At 39.0% G+C, this 21852-nt stretch overlaps 1 protein-coding gene across 1 annotated transcript in view; it reads right to left on the bottom strand.

Annotated features, from left to right (window-relative positions):
- The window catches only part of LOC311134810 (NLR family CARD domain-containing protein 3-like), a gene marked incomplete at its 3' end in the record, with an annotated part of 48258 nt that overhangs the window by 3856 nt on the left and 22550 nt on the right, over positions 1-21852 (bottom strand). Inside the window, exons 3-8 of the mRNA XM_084168592.1 lie at positions 6778-6894; positions 3925-4041; positions 3523-3607; positions 3165-3393; positions 985-2740; positions 522-695 (exon numbers count right to left, since the gene is read on the bottom strand). Of these exons, the coding sequence (XP_084024718.1) occupies positions 522-695; positions 985-2740; positions 3165-3393; positions 3523-3607; positions 3925-4041; positions 6778-6894 (2478 nt within the window). The remainder of the gene's footprint in view (positions 1-521; positions 696-984; positions 2741-3164; positions 3394-3522; positions 3608-3924; positions 4042-6777; positions 6895-21852) is intronic.

Below are 21852 nucleotides of genomic sequence, written 5' to 3' on the forward strand. Positions count from 1 at the left end.
GCTGAATGTACCGAGCTGTCTGTTTGGAATACTGGCACACAGCTTGGACACCCATGCATACCCCACAAGACATGCCACCAGAGGTCTCTTCAGTCCCCAAGTCCAGAACGGACTATGGGAGGCGCACAGTACTACATAGAGCCATGACTACATGGAACTCTATTCCACATCAGGTAACTGATGCAAGCAGTAGAATCAGATTTCAAAAATAGGTAAAAATACACCTTGTGGAACAGCGGGGACTGTGAAGAGACACACACACAGGCACATACACACATACATATAGACACTCACTCTACACACACGTACACATGGATGTTGTATTGTAAATATGTGATAGTGGAGTAGTGGCCTGAGGGAACACACTAAATGTATTGGGTAAAATGTTATGAAATATAATGTCATGTAATAATTAAATTGTACATAACTGCCTTAATGTTGCTGGACCCCAGGAAGAGTAGCTGCTGCCTTGGCAGCAGCTAATGGGGATCCATAATAAATACAAATACAGGAATACTGACCTCAGAGTCTCCAGTTTACAGTGGGGATCCCCCAGTACAGCAGAGAGCAGCTTCACTCCTGAATCCTTCAGGACATTGTTACTCAGATCCAGCTCTCTCAGGTGTGAGGGGTTTGACTTCAGAGCTGAGACCAGAGAAGCACAGCCTTCCTCTGTGAGTCCACAGAATGACAGCCTGACAAAGAAATCATCATGATTTCACAAACACACTGTTAATTTAACACCAGTAGTGTAGAAGGAATATGGCAGATTTGGTTTATTCTTTTAAACAACATATAGATTCATTTTTCGTGTCCTAGAATTGCATGGTCATATTGTTATACTAATGTGAACACCAATGCACTGATTCAGCAAGCTTTTCAATTTAATATGATATATGATATACAAATGATAATACATATATTTCTCTAAACTGAATATTTCTTCCTGATGATTAGTACTTAAATGTCATTTTATGTACTCACAGAGCAGCTCTGGAGGCTTTGACCACTGGCAGCAGCCTCAGAAGACCTTCCTCTGATCTGGAGTATTTATTCGGGTCAAACACATCCAGCTCCTTTTCTGAAGTCAGCAACACAAAGACCAGAGCTGACCACTGTGCAGGTGAAAGTTTGGCTTCTGAGAGACTTCCTGATCTCAGGTAGCTTTGGATCTCCTCCACTAGAGAATGGTCATTCAGTTCATTCAGACAGTGGAACAGATTGATGCACCTCTCTGGAGAGGGATTCTCCCTGATCTTCTCCTTGATGTACTTGACTGTTTCTTCATGGCTCTGTGAGCTGCTTCTTGTCTTTGTCAGTAGACCTCGTAAGTGCTTCTGATTGGACTCCATTGAGAGGCCCAGAAGGAAGCGGAGGAAAAGGTCCAGGTTTCCTGTCTCACTTTGTAAGGCTTTATCCACAGCACTCTTGTAGACAGTAACTTCAGTAACTTGTGGTTCGGCCATTAGATTCTCATTGTTGTTGATGAATGAGAGGAACCCATATACAGCAGCCAGAAACTCCTGAATGCTCAGATGCACGAAGCAGTACACCTTGTCCTTGTAAAGCACACATTCCTCTTTAAAGATCTGTGTGCAAAATCCTGAGTACACTGAGGCTTCATTGACATCAATGCCAGCCTCCTTCAGGTCTTCTTCACAGAAAATCAGATTGCCATTCACAAGCTGCTGAAAAGCCAGTTTTCCCAGTGACAGAATGATCTCTTTATTCCAGTGTGGACCTGTCTCTTCATTCCCAAGATACTTTTCATTCTTCTGTTTGGTATGAAACTCCACAAGGTGTGAGTACATCTCAGTCAGAGTCTTGGGCATCTCTTCTCTCTTATGTTTCAGCATGTGTTCAAGGACTGTTGCAGAAATCCAACAGAAGACTGGAACGTGGCACATGATGTGGAGGCTCCTTGAGGTCTTTATGTGTGAGATGATTCTGCTGGCCAGGTCCTCATCACTGAATCTCTTCCTGAAGTACTCCTCCTTCTGTGGGTCATTGAACCCTCGTACCTCTGTCACCTGGTCAACACACCCTGAAGGGATCTGATTGGCTGCTGCAGGTCGGGTAGTTATCCAGAGGAGAGCAGAGGGAAGCAGATTTCCCTTGATGAGATTTGTCAGCAGAACATCCACTGATGTTGACTCTGTGACGTCACAACAGATCTTGTTCTTCTGGAAGTCTAGGGGCAGTCGGCACTCATCCAGACCATCAAAGATGAACAGAACTTTGTACTTGTTGTAGTAGGAGATTCTTGATTCTTTGGTTTCCATTGAGAAGTGATTGAGAAGTTCAATCAAAGTGTGTTTTTCCCCTTTCATCAAATTCAGCTCCCGAAAAGGGAATGAAAATACAAATTGGACATCCTGATTTGCTTTTCCTTCAGCCCAGTCTAGAATGAACTTCTGCACAGAGACTGTTTTTCCAATGCCAGAGACTCCCTTTGTCAGCACAGTTCTGATAAGTTTGTCTTGTCCAGTTAAGGGTTTGAAGATGTCGTTACATTTGATTGCAGTCTCTGGTCTTGCTTGTTTCCTGGTTGTTGTCTCAATCTGTCTCAGCTCATGTTCATTATTGACCTCTCCTGTTCCACCCTCTGTGATGTAGAGCTCTGTGTAGATCTTATTGAGAAGTGTTGGGTTTCCTTGTTCAGCGATCCCCTCAAATACACATTGAAACTTCTTCTTTAGATTAGATTTGAGTTCACGTTGGCAAATCATAGCAAGCTCTTCTGAATTAAGAAATAACACAGAGGATATTAATATTATGTCTGTTTTAATGCCTACAGTATTGTAAGACTGTGTTATAAAGTTGTAAATTATAATCATTTATTCTCTTAACTGACAGTATAAATGTGTAAATGTTTTCATAATGCATTCCACACTGGAGTGACTGATTCTATGATTATCATTATGATTATTATTATTCGAATTATTGATGGCATCATTAATGTTGTCTCTCTCCTCTCTCTCCTCTTCTCTGTCTAAATTAATCACCACAACACATCCCCGCTGCTACTTGATGAGGTCACTAGGTGTTGTGTTAAGGCTGCTACAATATCATTGAGTTACACAGCTACTTTCGCTGTACTTTGGCTAAAAACGTTTAAATGTTTGTTATAAAACAGCATTCAACATGAGGCAGACAGCTCTTACTTTTCTCCAGTGTGTCAGCAAGCTCCTTCTGGTTCATTTTCCTCAGGACGTGCAGTGTGATCTTCAGAGCCCCCTCTCTGGCACTGCTCTCCTGCTTCTCATCTTCAGCATCCACCACTTCCTTATCCTGCTTCTGACTCTCAAACCCTTCTGGGAGTTCTGGACTAAGAATCCTCTTGAACATCTTCAGCTCGTTCTTTACAAATGTCATAATATTCTCTTCAAGCAACTGAAATAAATAAAGTAAATAAGTTAAGCAAGAGAAGAAATGCTTTCTTATGAACACATTAATGAATGATTGACAGATCAACTTTACTTGAGGTAAACAAAAACACATGAACATAACAGGACCACATACACTGAATATGGAGGCCAGGTCTGTTTGATGACTCTGGGAAGACTGACCACTGAGAATCTCTGACTCTGATCTCTCCTGTTGGTTTCTGTGGACAAAACATGAGATTACATCTCCTCATCCAGGGAGTGCACACACACACACACACACACACACACACACACACACACACACACACACACACACACACACACACACACATACACACACACACACACACACACACACACACACAGGGAGGGAATGTAGTGTTTGTTTAATATTGTTTTAGGACTATGAAAATGGAAAAAAGGATTCACCAATGGATTATGAAAACATCAAAAATAAATGGGAAAATGGGAGAGGAGAAATGACTAGAGACAGTGTTGTTTAACTCACTGACCATGACCCATGAGTTCTTCTTACCTTTGTTCAGTAGAAAAGTCTCCCTCTCTAAACAGTATAGGAAGTTGCATAGACTGGTCACTCTTCATGGACACACAGCTGGGTACAGGGGAGGCTGGTCTCTCCTGCTTGATTGGACTTCAACACAACAGAGACAAACATTACATCTCTCATCTACTCTGAGTTCAGATGGGGAAACAGAGGAAGAGTTTCATTCCAAAACGCTATATATCCATTTTCAGAAATGTTCGTCAATTAACTTCTATTGTTTAAAGAAATTATCAAATAAATGGTTGGGTTTTTTCACTATCTAATCATGGCAGGGGGTTCTCAAAGACAGACATGTGTTTGTTTAAAATCGATCACTTAATGGCTTCATTTCAGAGAGACAAATGTTGTTTTTGCAAAATGCTATATACCTCCCTCACTCTCAGAGAAACAAGTAGTACTGATAGATTTTACACAGTTAAATGTAACAAATGAAATGTAACAAATAACTACATTTTTAATAAAGTACAAATGATACACTTGTGACATCAATATTTAAATATTTTAAAAAAGTAATTCAATACAGTAATATGAGATCTGTATGTAAAACATTTACATTTGACATTTTAGTCATTTAGCAGATGTATTTTATCCAGGGTCCGGATTCCCAAAATAATTTTAAGGCCAAGTTCATCATTAGAATCTTCGTAGGAGCATTGTTAAATCTCTGAGCTGTTTCAAAAAAACATTGTTATTAACGTTGCACTTGAAAACGGTCGTAATCTAACACCTGCCTCAGACCAGCTGAGTGAGTCGTTAGATGCTTTTTTGCCCTTCCGCGTGACTTTATACACAGAAGATCTCTGCTAAACATAGAATCACATGGTTTATCCGTCTCTCTGTGATGCCAATAGATTCAGAACATAGTTGACTACAAATACAAAGTTGCCAATGTCTTTGCAATTGATTCAAACAAGGGAAGTACACAAATTTGCTTCAAATGAAAACTGAGATGACTGCATTAAAAGATAAACAGCAGGCTATAGGCCTATTCCAATCATATTGAAATATATTCAATGTTCAATATATTTAGTTTTATTTTGCTACTTGTAGGCTACTGTCTGTAATTTGTCTCAATATATTTCATGATGTGTAGCCTAACATGTGAACAATGATGTGCCGAATCTGTGATTTAGTGCATTTTTATTGTGTAAGCATTAGAATAAACTACCTCAATATTTGCAGCCGTAGGTAGTAATATCTTTCTAGAAGCTGATCCGTGGTCAGCATTGTGAAATAATTATAAGGAACGATTTTAATGGAGAAAACTGATCCGAGAGCAGCGCTCCCCTTCTTTCGATCCTATCAGTATCGATACATGCTCCACCGGACGTGATACCTTGCCGTGCTCTGATCCAGTTTCTACTGGTCTGCCTTCGGATATGGTACTCTGACCTGTTCAACGGACATGCGACCTTGTCCCGAACCTGCTGTTTCGCCCCTCTCTCTCTCTCCCTCTCTCTCTCCTTCTCTCTCTCTACCACACCTGCTGTCTCGACCTCTGAATGCTCGGCTATGAAAAGCCAACTGACATTTACTCCTGAGGTGCTGACGTGTTGCACCCTCTATAACCACAGTGATTATTATTTGACCCTGCTGGTCATCTATGAACATTTTTAAATCTTGAAGAACGATCTGTCCTTAATGGCCATATACTCTTATAATCTCCCCCCAGCACAGCCAGAAGAGGACTGGCCACCCCTCAGAGCCTGGTTCCTCTCTAGGTTCCTTCCTAGGTTCCTGCCTTTCTAGGGAGTTTTTCCTAGCCACTGTGCTTCTACATCTGCATTGCTTGCTGTTTGGGGTTTTAGACTGGGTTTCTATATAAGCACTTTGTGACAACTGCGGATGTAAAACATTATAATTGGGTACTCATATTAAGCAGATCAGGCTAGGGTTTAGGGTTTGAGAAGTCAAATAAATTTGAGAAGTCAAAAAATTTCTTAGTTACTTTTTAAAAAACTCTGCATTGTTGGTTAAGGGCTTGTCAGTAAGCATTTCACTGTAAGGTCTACACATGTTGTATTCGGCGCATGTGACAAATCACATTTGGTTTGATTGATTTGTTCATTTTCTAAATGTTCTGTCGTAAGTAGTTGAACACATTACTACTCCAACCTCGTGAAAGTGACAAACTGACACGTTTTCATGTTAGTCAAAAACAACTTTATATGGAAGGAGTGCCTTTGATTTGACGGCCTGCACATGTGCAGTACGGCGTGAGACGACCGTTCGACCTGATGACATGTTTTTACGCATGAGCTTCAAATTAAATCAAATTAAATTGTATTTGTCACATGCGCCGAATACAAAAGGGGTACACTTTAACGTGAAATGCTTGCTTACGAGCCATTTCCCAACAATGCAGTTAAAAAGTAACAAAATTAGCTAAATAAAAAAAGGAAATAGTAACACATTAAAATATCAATAATGAGGCTATAAGGAGTACCAGTACTGAGACAATGTGCAGGGTACCAGGTAGTTGAGGTAATATGTACATGTAGGTAGGGGTAAAAGTGACTAGTCAATCAGGATAGAGATTACATCTCCTCATCCAGGGAGTGCACACACACACACACACACACACACACACACACACACACACACACACACACACACACACACACACACACACACACACACACACACACACACAGGGAGGGAATGTAGTGTTTGTTTAATATTGTTTTAGGACTATGAAAATGGAAAAAAGGATTCACCAATGGATTATGAAAACATCCAAAATAAATGGGAAAATGGGAGAGGAGAAATGACTAGAGACAGTGTTGTTTAACTCACTGACCATGACCCATGAGTTCTTCTTACCTTTGTTCATTAGAGAAGTCTCCCTCTCTGAAGTATATAGGACGACTCATAGACCGGTCACTCTTCATGGACACACAGCTGGGTACAGGGGAGGCTGGTCTCTCCTGCTTGATTGGACTTCAACACAACAGAGACAAACATTACGTCTCTCATCTACTCTGAGTTCAGATGGGGAAACAGAAGAAGAGTTTCATTCCAAAACGCTATATATCCATTTTCAGAAATGTTCGTAAATTAACTTCTATTGTTTAAAGAAATTATCAAATAAATGGTTGTGTTTTTTCATTATCTAATCATGGCATGGGGGGTTTTCAATGACAGACATGTGTTTGTTTAAAATCGATCACTTGATGGTTTCATTTCAGAGAGACAAATAATCATGTTTTTTTGCAAAATGCTATATATCTGCCTCACTATCAGAGAAATAAGTAGTACTGCTAGGTTTTACACAGTAATAATATATATATGCCTCACTCTCAGAGAAATAAGTAGTACTGCTAGGTTTTACACAGTCAAATGTGACCGACCGGCTCGATTCGGACTCATGTAGGAACATTTGAAATTGTGTTTTTTACATTGGATAAAAGTGGAGACTCAGCTAGAAAAATTTATATCATACACTACAGTTGAGGAACAATGGGAAAGTAATTCTGCTTTGAAAGATGATAAACTTGTAACCTCCTGCCATCCAGGACCTCTATACCAGGCGGTGTCAGAGGAAGGCCCTCAAAATTGTCAAAGACTCCAGCCACCCTAGTCATAGACTGTTCTCTCTGCTACCGCACGACAAGCGGTACCGGAGTGCCAAGTCTAGGTCCAAAAGGCTTCTCAACAGCTTCTACCCCCAAGCCATAAGACTCCTGAACAGCTAATCATGGCTACCCAGACTATTTGCACTGCTCCCCCACCCCATCCTTTTTACGCTGCTGCTACTCTGTTAATTATTTATGCATAGTCACTTTAACTCTACCCACATGTACATATTACCTCAACTACCTCAACTAGCTGGTGCCCCCGCACATTGACTCTGCACCGGTACCCCCCTGTATATATAGCCTCCCTACTGTTATTTTATTTTATTTCTGCTCTTTTTTTTCTCAACACTTTTTTTGTTGTTGTTTTAATTTTTAAAATAAATGCACTGTTGGTTAAGGGCTGTAAGTAAGCATTTCACTGTAATGTCTGCACCTGTTGTATTCGGCGCATGTGACCAATACAATTTGATTTGATTTGATTTGATTTGAAGAAAAGGGTCTTTGAATGTTTTGGTACACCCACTGGAGAGCTCTTCTTTATCTAGTGGTGTTACTTTGGCAGATAATGTCACCCATCTATTTAGATAGTTTAAAAATATATAATTAACTAAATGTATGGTGTTTTTGGTTTATGTCAGTTTCATTGTTTGTTATGCTATAAATTGTTATTTTATGGTTGTAAGTGGTAAAATGAACTAGAAAATGTCATATTTTGCAATTCTGAGTAATTACTACTTCAGTAAGGATATACTTTATTCAGTACTACTGCAGTTGCTAAATAATTCCAGTAGATGACAGCATAAGACCATGAATGACATTTCAGAAGATCAGCTTAGTTTTCTCCCTGGATACACCACCACTCCCCATATTGCTGCTTGTAGCCTATAACTGATTCTTCGTGGTCTTATGCTGCCATCTATTGGAAATTTAGCAATTACAAGTTATTAATTCACGTACAGACATTGGTGAGGCAGCTGAGAATAAAGTGTATTTTTCTTGTTAATTCCTTAGATCAGTCTCAAACCTACCCCACCTATCCCACGCCAATTGCTGGACTTTTACATAGAGGTTACTAGGTCACCCAGTTCAAACCACATTTGAAAAATAAAACTAATGTGGCTTGTTTATCAAGTGTTCTGCCTTGCAATTATACATATAATAAAATAACAACAAAAAAAGCAAAATGCGTTGACAGGTTTTGATTAACGAAAAAATCAAAACGCTTTTTAATACTATAATTGTATTTACTAACATAATATTATTATTAAAATAGTTTATAAAAGTGTTCTACGCTACCCTACCCTAGAATTAGGGTTAAGGGTTAAGGCTAAAATAGGTTATATGTAGTGTTAGAGTTTCTGTATAGCACTTTGTGACATCTGCTGATGTATAAAGGGCTTTATAAACACACAGTAATTACTTTTTTTATTGTAATAATAATAATAATAATAATAATTAATTATACACATTACATTTTGGATATAAAGTACTCAGACATCTATAGTGTTTACAGTAATGACTTTTACCGATCATTATCTTTTTTAATCCCACCCCTCTGCTACTCTCAGCCCCGCCCACCTATCTCCGTAGAACCATCCTCTTGATTTCCACCTGCCATATATTTTTCAACTGTGCTGTGATGTCTTACATGCATTTTTAACCTTTCTAGTCGCATAGTATCCACAGACTGTAAGTTAAAGATCAATATTTTTCATAAGAGTATTCTGTTGTTGAGTGACTGACTATGGCTATCCAAATGCCCAGCACTGCTATTTCTAAGGATAATTTTTAATGAATATTGGGATTTTCAACCATTTCTATTGTCCTATAAATTATATTCTTAACAAAAAAAGTCCTATTTAATAGTAGTAGACATAATTCATAAATGGCACCACGCAGGGTTCTATATATAACTTTTAGTGGTTCCATATATTAAGCAAGCGATAGAACCCTTTTTGGTTTAAACAGGAGTGAAGAGTGTGTTGATATAACGGTAATATTGTCAAAATTCCGCTTGTAACAACCATCAGAATGAGTAAAAACAACAAGGTTATGCATGACATCATATTAGACAATAATTAAGAGTAGGATAAATGATTATGTCATGTAAAACTTCTATAGATGTGTGTGTGTATGCTGGTAAAGATGTGTGTGTGTGTGTGTGTGTGTGTGTGTGTGTGTGTGTGTGTGTGTGTGTGTGTGTGTGTGTGTGTGTGTGTGTGTGTGTGTGCTGGTGAGACATCCACATATCACAGTCAAATATACAGGATACAAACATTTCATTCCAGCTATATAGCGTTTTGCAATACAAAAATTAATACCCAAAAATATATTAATTAAAATCTCAGAACAACAATATTTTATAGACACATGAAGTTACCCATAAGCAATCATTTCTGATGTAAAATAACAAACGTGAAAAAATTGTGTATATAACGTTTTAGAAATAATCTCCTTATAAATTCTTAAACAACATTGTCATCTCACCTCTTAGCTTTGGTGTCATGTTCCCCAGAGAGACTCATTTTAGAGGCAGGGCCCCCCTCCTCTCTCTCCCCAGAGAGACTCATTTTAGAGGCAGGGCCCCCCTCCTCTCTCTCCCCAGAGAGACTCATTTTAGAGGCAGGGCCCCCCTCCTCTTTCTCCCCAGAGAGACTCATTTTAGAGCACTGACCCCTAAACAGAGATGCAGCATGTTGGTTTTGGTGAACACAGTGACAACTAATTATTGAAGGTCAATTTGTTTTATTTTATCTCTTAGAAATCAAACATTTACTAACAGACACGTCCAAACAGTCAGGTGATTTAATGCAATCACAGGAACATGTATCATGACTGATATTTTTCACCTTTTCTCCATGTAGTGAAGCTATAAATAATAATATTAATAATAATAATAATATTAATAATAATAATGATAATAATGTCTCACTTTCTCTTGTAATAATTTCACTCATTCTAGTGTGTCGCTTTGTTCAACAGATCTGCAATTATTATGATATTGTTGAATTTAATTCATAATATCAATGTTAAGAAAAGTACGTTCAGGTTTCATCCCAAATTACACAGGAAGTAGGAGCTCACTGTCATTTTGAAAACCACAAATGTTCTGATATTCTGAAAGATGATTTAGAACTATGATACATTAACATTTTTACAAATTGTAAAATAACCACGATATACGAATCCTATAATACGAGATATGAACAATATGTTTTTGAATTTGACTTGCCTACGCCCAGTTAGCGCCATTTTGTATAATTGAACTGTCACGTACCTGGCCCAGGTGAAATGGACTGTTAGGTCTGAGTGTTTTACTGTCATTCTCTATACTATAATAACACCATATATTTAATTTCTCTACACACTTTACAATAATCCCTTGGAAGATTCTTACCTTGTAGCCTGTATTCACAAACAGAACATGTCAAGTCATTGAGATATTTTCCGTTGTGCTGAGAGAGCACCTTCCTGATGACAAGTGGCTCTGTATCTATGTTCTAGGTACAGTTGATCTTTGGATGCAATAATATCTGGTCAAAGTCTAGTGGCACAACACCATAGTATAGCATTAACAGAACAGCAGTTTAACCTTTGTCCAGTAATGGTCATGGCACACTATAAAATGTAGAATCATTATGATGGATCCAGTTTCAACATATCTCTACCTTTGAAGTATACAGTGGGGCCCCAAATTATTAACACCCTTGATAAAGATGAGTAAAAATGACTGTATACAATAAATAATTCAAATACTGAGCTATTTTGTATGCTAAAACATTTGCTCAGAGAAAGATTTTGTTTAACAAGTAATACTTTTTTTCTCAAAAAGGTAGGGGTCAAAATTGACACCCCCTTTCAATACCTCACGTTGTGAGGATAACGGCACTGAGCCTTTTGCTAAAATGTTTTATGAGTTGGAGAACACATTAGGAGTGATCTTAGACCATTCCTCCATTTAGAATCCTTCCAAATGGCCAACTACAGGAAGGTAAAGGTAGATTTTCCTTTGTGCTGAGAAAGAAACAACCTCTCCCTCAACGTGACCAAGACAAAGGAGATGATTGTGGACTACAGGAAAAAAAAGAGGACTGAGCACGCCCCCCCATTCTCATCGACGGGGCTGTAGTGGAACAGGTTGAGAGCTTCAAGTTCCTTGGTGTCCACATCACCAACGAACTATCATGGTCCAAACACACCAAGACAGTCGTGAAGAGGGCACGACAAAGCCTATTCCCCCTCAGGAGACTGAAAAGATTTGGCATGGGTCCTCAGATCCTCAAAAAATTATACAGCTGCACCATCGAGAGCATCCTGACTGGTTGCATCACCGCCTGGTATGGCAACTGCTTGGCCTCCGACCGCAAGGCACTACAGAGGGTAGTGCGTACGGCCCAGTACATCACTGGGGCCAAGCTTCCTGCCATCCAGGACCTCTATACCAGGCGGTGTCAGAGGAAGGCCCTCAAAATTGTCAAAGACTCCAGCCACCCTAGTCATAGACTGTTCTCCCTGCTACCGCACGGCAAGCGGTACCGGAGTGCCAAGTCTAGGTCCAAAAGACTTCTCAACAGCTTTTACCCCCAAGCCATAAGACTCCTGAACAGCTAATCATGGCTACCCGGACTATTTGCACTGCCCCCCCACCCCATCATTTTTACGCTGCTGCTACTCTGTTAATTATTTATGCATAGTCACTTTAACTCTACCCACATGTACATATTACTTCAATTATCTCAACTAGCCGGTGCCCCCGCACATTGACTCTGCACCGGTACCCCCTGTATATATAGCATCCCTACTGTTATTTTATTTTACTTCTGCTCTTTTTTTCTCAACACTTTTTTTGTTGTTGTTTTATTTTTACTTTTTTTGTTAAAATAAATGCACTGTTGGTTAAGGGCTGTAAGTAAGCATTTCACTGTAATGTCTGCACCTGTTGTATTCGGCGCATGTGACCAATACAATTTGATTTGATTTGATTTGATTTGATTTGATTTGATTTGAATCCTTGGGAAAAGTTTATTCACCCCCCCAATGTCAAGTGACTTTGTGTAATTTGTTACTGATTAACTTAACATCTGCTAAAGTCTAGTGACATTGACCCCATGTAAGAATAATCAGAAAACCAGTTGAACCTGTTTAGGAGAAAAACCATGGGTTTCCAACATGGCTGTGTAGCTACTGCTAGAGGTCTCATGGATGGAATGGCATTTATATCTTTCATCATTTCATCATTAATAAAAATTAGAATTCTTTTTAATTAAAAATCTGGTGTTTCTATGTCAAACGGTTTTGTTATATTTCAGTCTTCTGTGAAGTATATAAAGTGTAATATTGGGATGCAAACTCACAATGGAATACATTTCAACTCTATATCTGACACGGTACAGGTGTCTTCTTTTTTTAAAGCCCATAACCATGTGTGTGAGGTGTATACATTCGTTTCAATGTAGATGTGTTTAAGACTTCCAAGAAACACTCTGTGTGACCCAGATTTAGCCCACTGCAGTAAAAGGTTAATCATTAAAAACAATATGGTATGAACAACTTGCAGTCTCCAGGACCAGTGATTCAAGTCTGAGGTTCCATCCCAAATGGCACCCTATTCCCTCCATAGTGCACTACTTTTGACCAGGGCCTACAGGGCTGTGTAGACCTTGTGAAGACTTACAGAAAACGTTTGACCTGTGTCATTGCCAACAAAGGGTATATAACAAAGTATTGAGAAACTTTTGTTATTGACCAAATACTTATTTTCCACCATAATTTGCAAATCAATTCATTAAAAATCCTACAATGTGATTTTCTGGATTTTTTTCTTCTCAATTTGTCTGTCATAGTTGACGTGTACCTATGATGAAAATTACAGGCCTCTCATCTTTTTAAGTGGGAGAACTTGCACAATTGGTGGCTGACTAAATACTTATTTCCCCACTGTACAGGGGGTACCGGTACAGAGCCTTTCAGAGGGAGTGGCGATGATAAAACATGTACAGGCAGAACAGAAGAATCCTCCAATCAACAGACCTGTCTCCTCTCCTCCTCTAATCCAATCAACAGGCCTGTCTCCTCTCCTCCTCTAATCCAATCAACAGGCCTGTCTCCTCTCCTCCTCTAATCCAATCAACAGGCCTGTCTCCTCTCCTCCTCTAATCCAATCAACAGGTCTGTCTCCTCTCCTCCTCTAATCCAATCAACAGGCCTGTCTCCTCTCCTCCTCTAATCCAATCAACAGGCCTGTCTCCTCTCCTCCTCTAATCCAATCAACAGGCCTGTCTCCTCTCCTCCTCTAATCCAATCAACAGGCCTGTCTCCTCTCCTCAGCAGGGGGTCTGTTTTGAATTTAGAAAACAATTATTTATTTTAATAACACAACATTTATAACGGACGCCCTGCAACTGGACCCAGACGTTTTATGAGACTCCTGTTTCCACGAATCAAGGACGAAGACAGCATCGCACGTGCTACACCAAACAGTACCTGTCCTGTAACTCCCAGTAATGGATACCAAAAGTCTTTGGTACACCAGATAATGTGATTTAACCAATCTGCAGCTATGCCAACTAAACGTTGATTTTGATTTGATAACATAATATTGATGGAATATGAGTACATGATAACTGAACTCAATGACTATCGCCCCGTAGCACTCACCTCTGTCATCATGAAGTGCTTTGAGAGGCTAGTCAAGGATCATATCACCTCTACCTTACCTGTCACCCTAGACCCACTTCAATTTGCATACTGCCCCAACAGATCCACGGATAACACAATCACCATCGCACTGCACACTGCCCTATCCCATCTAGACAAGAGGAATACCTATGTAAGAATGCTGTTCATTGACTATAGCTCAGCATTCAACTCCATAGTACCCTCCAAGCTCATCATTAAGTTCGAGGCCCTGGGTCTGAACCCTGCCCTGTGCAACTGTGTCCTGGACTTCCTGACGGGCCGCCCCCAGGTGGTGAAGGTAGGAAACAACATCTCCACTTCGCTGATCCTCAACACTGGGGCCCCACAAGGGTGCGTGCTCAGCCCCCTCCTGTACTCCTTGTTCACCCATGACTGCATTGGCCAAGCATGCCTCCAACTCAATCATCAAGTTTGCAGACGACACAACAGTAGTAGGCCTGATTACCAACAACGATGAGACAGCCTACAGGGAGGAGGTGAGGGCCCTGAAAGAGTGGGGCCAGGAAAATAACCTCTCACTCAACCTAAAAAAAAACGAAGGAGCTGATCGTGGACCTCAGGAAACAGCAGAGGGAGCACGCCCCTATCCACATCGACGGGACCGCAGTGGAGAAGGTGGAAAGATTCAAGTTCCTTGACGTACACATCACCAACAAACTGAAATGGTCCACCCACACAGACGGTGTGGTGAAGAAGGCGCAACAGCCTCAGGAGGCTGAAGAAATGTGGCTTGGCCCCGCCTGGTATGGCAACTGCACTGCCCACAACCACAGGGTTGTAGAAACATCTCAAGGACGATCAATGGAAACAAGATGCACCTGAGCTCAATTTCGAGTCTCATCTCAAAGGGTTCGAAAGGGTCCAAATACTTATGTAAATAAGGTATCTCTTTTTTATTTTTTATAAATTAGCAAACATTTGAAAAAAAAAACCTGTTATCGCTTTGTCATTATGGGGTATTGTGTGTAGATTGATGAGGGAAAAAAACAATTTAATACATTTTAAAATAACGTAAAAAATGTGGAAAAAGTGAATCCTGAATACATATAATATCAATAATAATATAATCATGGGAGGGGCTCTGTCTCACAGTAGAGAACATGGTGTTGAAGAACAGGTCTGAATACTTTCAGAATTCACTGTATATACACCAAGTTTACACAACATTAAAAACTACCGCTCTTTCCATGACATAGAAGACCAGGTGAATCCAGGAGAAAGCTATGATCCCTTATGGACATCACTTGTTAAATCCACTTCAATCAGTGCAGATGAAGGGGAGGAGACAGGTTAAAGAAGGATTTATAAGCCTTGATAACATAAAACTCTCTCAGCTCTCTCGACAGCAGATAACATCAAGGAACACAGAAAAGTCAAACTCAGTGAGGCTGAAACATTATTTGGCTGATCTCTCTCTCTCCCCCTCTCCCTCACTCACTATGGCCCCGTGTAGCTCAGTTGATAGAGCATGGCGCTTGCAACGCCAGGGTTGTGGGTTCGATTCCCACGGGGGGCCAGTATGAGAAAAACATAAATAAAATAAATAAAATAATGTATGCCCTCACTAACTGTAAGTCGCTCTGGATGAGAGCGTCTGCTAAATGACTAAAATGTAAATGTCAGAAAACATAGTGCACTACTTTCTCTTGTCCACTAAGGACCCGGGAGAGGAGAAGACTGTGCCTTTTTGAAAGCTAGAAGAAAAAAATTGTAGCTCGCTACGTCTCATTTAAAAAAAGGCTAATCTCATGCTAGAAAAGGTTGGAGAACCTTTCCCTAGGGAGTGTCTAGTACCTTTACATTTTCGTCATTTAGCAGACGCTCTTATCCAGAGCGACTTACAAATTGTATAGCATAATTCAATGAGTTGGGTTGCTAGGGAGTGTCTGTTTAAAGGTAAAGGAATGCAGTGAGTTCGGTATAGAAAATGGCTACTCAGGGATATTCAAGGTAACTATCAGACCTGTGTGTGTAACCGTCTACTATTAGGGTACTATTAGGGTACATTGCGAAAGCAATCATTGACTATGACCTGTGAAACAGGGTCAGTGATAACACCAGGGTGGGTCCCTAACAGATTCCTGAGCTGCAGATAACATTAAACTCTCTCAGCTCTCTCGACAGCAGATAACATTAAACTCTCTCAGCTCTCTCGACAGCAGATAACATTAAACTCTCTCAGCTCTCTCGACAGCAGATAACATTAAACTCTCTCAGCTCTCTCGACAGCAGATAACATCAAGGAACACAGAAAAGTCAAACTCAGTGAGGCTGAAACATTATTTGGCTGATCTCTCTCTCCTCCTTTCTCTCTCTCTCTCTCCCTCCGTCTCTCTCTCTCTCACTCCCTCTGTGGTGCATTTTTAGTTAGACCAGAAATGGCTGTAGTCGTGGCAACAGAGCAGAGTAAACAACCAAACAGTCATGTGAGAGCAGTGAGTCACCACCGGGGTATTCCACTGGAGGAGGGGGAGGAAAGTGATTAAAAACATTTAGCTAAAACATTCAGTATTTTCTATTCATCCATTCTGTGCTACTAGCAGGTCTTGTTTAGTTTTGCGATTTGACAGGAATAGACTGTTCACTGTGACATCTTACCTATAAAGCAGACAGTGCTGGAGTGTACTAGTGTAGCAGGATAGTGGTGGAGTAGTGGAGTAGTGTAGTAGTGGAGTAGTGGAGTAGTGGAGTAGTATAGTAGTGGAGTAGTATAGTAGTGGAGTAGTGGAGTAGTGGAGTAGTGGAGTAGTGGAGTAGTATAGTAGTGGAGTAGTATAGTAGTGGAGTAGTATAGTAGTGGAGTAGTGGAGTAGTATAGTAGTGGAGTAGTGGAGTAGTATAGGAGTGGAGTAGTGGAGTAGTGGAGTAGTGGAGTAGTATTGTAGTGGAGTAGTATAGTAGTGGAGTAGTGTAGTAGTGGAGTAGTGGAGTAGTATAGTAGTGGAGTAGTATAGTAGTGGAGTAGTATAGTAGTGGAGTAGTGTAGTAGTGGAGTAGTGGAGTAGTATAGTAGTGGAGTAGTGGAGTAGTGGAGTAGTATAGTAGTGGAGTAGTGTATAAGTGGAGTAGTATAGTAGTGGAGTAGTATAGTAGTGGAGTAGTGGAGTAGTATAGTAGTGGAGTAGTATAGTAGTGGAGTAGTGTATAAGTGGAGTAGTATAGTAGTGGAGTAGTATAGTAGTGGAGTAGTGGAGTAGTATAGTAGTGGAGTAGTATAGTAGTGGAGTAGTGGAGTAGTGGAGTAGTGGAGTAGTATAGTAGTGGAGTAGTATAGTAGTGGAGTAGTATAGTAGTGGAGTAGTGGAGTAGTATAGTAGTGGAGTAGTGGAGTAGTATAGGAGTGGAGTAGTATAGTAGTGGAGTAGTGGAGTAGTGGAGTAGTATAGTAGTGGAGTAGTATAGTAGTGTAGTAGTGGAGTAGTGGAGTAGTATAGTAGTGGAGTAGTGTAGTAGTGTAGTAGTGTAGTAGTGGAGTAGTATAGTAGTGGAGTAGTGGAGTAGTGGAGTAGTATAGTAGTGGAGTAGTATAGTAGTGGAGTAGTGTATAAGTGGAGTAGTATAGTAGTGGAGTAATATAGTAGTGGAGTAGTGGAGTAGTATAGTAGTGGAGTAGTATAGTAGTGGAGTAGTATAGTAGTGGAATAGTATAGTAGTGGAGTAGTATAGTAGTGAAGTAGTGTATAAGTGGAGTAGTATAGTAGTGGAGTAGTATAGTAGTGGAGTAGTGGAGTAGTATAGTAGTGGAGTAGTATAGTAGTGGAGTAGTATAGTAGTGGAGTAGTATAGTAGTGTATAAGTGGAGTAGTATAGTAGTGGAGTAGTATAGTAGTGTAATATTGTGGTAATATAGTCGTATAGTGGTGTAGTGGTGTAGTAGTATACTATTGTAGTAATATATTAGTGTAGTAGTATAGTAAGATATTAGTGTAGAAGTGGAGTAGTATAGTAGTGGAGTAGTATAGTAGTGGAGTAGTGGAGTAGTGTAGAAGTGGAGTAGTATAGTAGTGGAGTAGTGGAGTAGTATATAAGTGGAGTAGTGGAGTAGTATAGTAGTGGAGTAGTATAGTAGTGGAGTAGTATAGTAGTGGAGTAGTATAGTAGTGGAGTAGTGGAGTAGTATAGTAGTGGAATAGTATAGTAGTGTAGTAGTGGAGTAGTATAGTAGTGGAGTAGTGGAGTAGTATAGGAGTGGAGTAGTGGAGTAGTGGAGTAGTGGAGTAGTATAGTAGTGGAGTAGTATAGTAGTGGAGTAATGTAGTAGTGGAGTAGTGGAGTAGTATAGTAGTGGAGTAGTATAGTAGTGGAGTAGTATAGTAGTGGAGTAGTGTAGTAGTGTAGTAGTGTAGTAGTGGAGTAGTGGAGTAGTATAGTAGTGGAGTAGTGTATAAGTGGAGTAGTATAGTAGTGGAGTAGTATAGTAGTGGAGTAGTGTATAAGTGGAGTAGTATAGTAGTGGAGTAGTATAGTAGTGGAGTAGTGGAGTAGTGTAGAAGTGGAGTAGTATAGTAGTGGCGTAGTATGGTAGTGTAGAAGTGGAGTAGTATAGTAGTGGAGTAGTGGAGTAGTATAATAGTGTAGAAGTGGAGTAGTATAGTGGTGGAGTAGTGGAGTAGTATAATAGTGGAGTGGTGGAGTAGTATAGTGGTGGAGTAGTGGAGTAGTGTAGTGGTGGAGTAGTATAGTAGTGTAATATTGTAGTAATATAGTCGTATAGTGGTGTAGTAGTATACTATTGTAGTAATATATTAGTGTAGTAGTATAGTAAGATATTAGTGTAGTAGTGGAGTAGTGTAGAAGTGGAGTAGTGTAGTAGTGGAGTAGTATAGTAGTGGAGTAGTGGAGTAGTATAGTAGTGGAGTAGTGGAGTAGTATAGTAGTGGAGTAGTGGAGTAGTGGATTAGTATAGTAGTGGAGTAGTGGAGTAGTGGATTAGTATAGTAGTGGAGTAGTGTAGTAGTGGAGTAGTATAGTAGTGGAGTAGTATAGTAGTGTAGTAGTATAGTAGTGGTGTAGTATAGGAGTGGAGTAGTGGAGTAGTATAGTAGTATAGTATTATAGTAGTGGAGTAGTGGAGTAGTATAGTAGTGGAGTAGTGGAGTAGTATAGTAGTGGAGTAGTGGAGTAGTATAGTAGTGGAGTAGTATAGTAGTGGAGTAGTGGAGTAGTATATTAGTGGAGTAATGGAGTAGTATAGTAGTGGAGTAGTGGAGTAGTATAGTAGTATAGTAGTATAACAGTGTAGTAGTATAGTAGTATAGCAGTATAGTAATATATTAGTGTAGTAGTATAGTATAGTACTATTGTAGTAATATAGTAGTGTAGTAGTATAGTAGAGTAATATTGTAGTAATATAGTAGTGTAGTGGTATAGTAGAGTACTATTGTAGTAATATAGTAGTGTAGTAGTATAGTAGTATAGTAGTATAGTAGTATAGTTGTATAGTTGTATAGCAGTATATTAGTGTAGTAGTATAGTATAGTGCTATTGTAGTAATATAGTAGTGTGGTAGTATAGTATAGTAATATTGTAGTAATATAGTAGTGTAGTAGTATAGTAGAGTACTATTGTAGTAATATATTAGTGTAGTAGTATAGTAGAGTACTATTGTAGTAATATAGTAGTGCAGTAGTATAGTAGAGTACTATTGTAGTAATATAGTAGTGTAGTAGTATAGTAGAGTACTATTGTAGTAATATAGTAGTGTAGTAGTATAGTAGTATAGTATTATAGTAGTATAGTGGTATAGCAGTATAGTAGTATAGCAGTATAGTAATATAGCAGTATAGTAATATCGTAGTGTCGTAGTATAGTATTGTACTATTGTAGTAATATAGTAGTGTAGTAGTATAGTAGAGTACTATTGTAGTAATATAGTAGTGTAGTAGTATAGTATAGTACTATTGTAGTAATATAGTGGCGTAGTAGTATAGTAGAGTACTATTGTAGTAATATAGTAGTGTAGTAGTATAGTAGAGTACTATTGTAGTAATATAGTAGTGTAGTAGTATAGTGGAGTACTATTGTAGTAATATAGTAGTGTAGTAGTATAGTAGAGTACTATTGTAGTAATATAGTAGTGTAGTAGTATAGTAGAGTACTATTGTAGTAATATAGTAATACAGTAGTATAGTAGAGTGATATTGTGTTAATATAGTAGTGTAGTAGTATAGTAGTATAGTAGTATAGCAGTATAGTAATATAGCGGTATAGTAATATATTAGTGTAGTAGTATAGTAGAGTACTATTGTAGTAATATAGTAGTGTAGTAGTATAGTAGAGTACTATTGTAGTAATATAGTAGTGTAGTAGTATAGTAGAGTACTATTATAGTAATATAGTAGTGTAATAGTACAGTAGAGTACTATTGTAGTAATATAGTAGTGTAGTAGTATAGTAGAGTACTATTATAGTAATATAGTAGTGTAGTAGTATAGTATAGTACTATTATAGTAATATAGTAGTGTAGTAGTATAGTAGAGTACTATTGTAGTAATATAGTAGTGTAGCATACTTTTTCGTTTCCCATACAATAAAAACATGACAATGTAATACATTTGATGAATTGTATTTATAGATTTGATTAGTAATAGAGTCATAGTAAATAATACAGTCCAGTAACAGCTTCTTTTTACAAAGTAAAACGTAAAGAGAATTATATCAACCCGCAAGGCTCACAGTCATATTATTTGCTGTAAACATGAGTGCCAAAGCTTGATAAATAGTGCAGAAACAATTGGAAAGGATGAATTACATAAATAAATATCGGTGAAAAGATATCCATGAAAAGATTTGAAAACAAGAGTAATTTATTGATTGTATGGGACCCTGTATTGTGGCCTTACCCGTGTTTTAACTCATGAATCAATCTCATGAATAATGCTTCAGTTCGGCTGGCGCTGAACTCTGCAGCCAAACCCAACGAGTGTTCTTGTGTACTCCCTTAAAAAGACCTTAAAAGACCTTCGCTTGAAAAATGTGAAAAAAGCGGCAATAGTACTATTTGTCCATTTTATTAAGATAACTCAAGAAATCTTGTCAAAATGGGTAAAATTGCAGGACATTTGCTTTAAAACTGCAAAAATGTCTCTCTGCCCCATGGCAAAATGAGTAGAATTGCATGAAATTGGTTATAAAATTGCTACATTTTCTCTCCACCCCAATGCAAAATATGTAGAACTGCAGAATACTTGCTTTAAAACTGCAATATTTTCTCTACGCCACATGGCAAAATGTGTAGAATTGCAGGAAATTAACTTTTTTTGTTTTTCTATCTCAGCCGTGAAGAGCGGGGCCACAATTATTTTTTTACCCGCTTTGTCAGGCTTAATATCCAATCCTCCATTCGACTCCAGCTCATCTAAATTCGGTAACATCTGCAATGCTGTCAGCGTCCGTTCGTTTGGTTGGGCTAAAATATCCAATCCTCCATTCGACTCCAGCTCATCTAAATTCTGTAACATCTGCAATGCTGTTAGCGTCCGTTCGTTTGGTTGGGCTTAATATCCAATCCTCCATTCGACTCCAGCTCATCTAAATTCGGTAACATCTGCAATGCTGTCAGCGTCCGTTCGTTTGGTTGGGCTTAATATCCAATCCTCCATTAGACTCCAGCTCATCTAAA

This window comes from Coregonus lavaretus, assembly GCF_964263955.1.
Source record: "Coregonus lavaretus genome assembly, chromosome: 9".
Lineage (NCBI taxonomy): Eukaryota > Metazoa > Chordata > Actinopteri > Salmoniformes > Salmonidae > Coregonus > Coregonus lavaretus.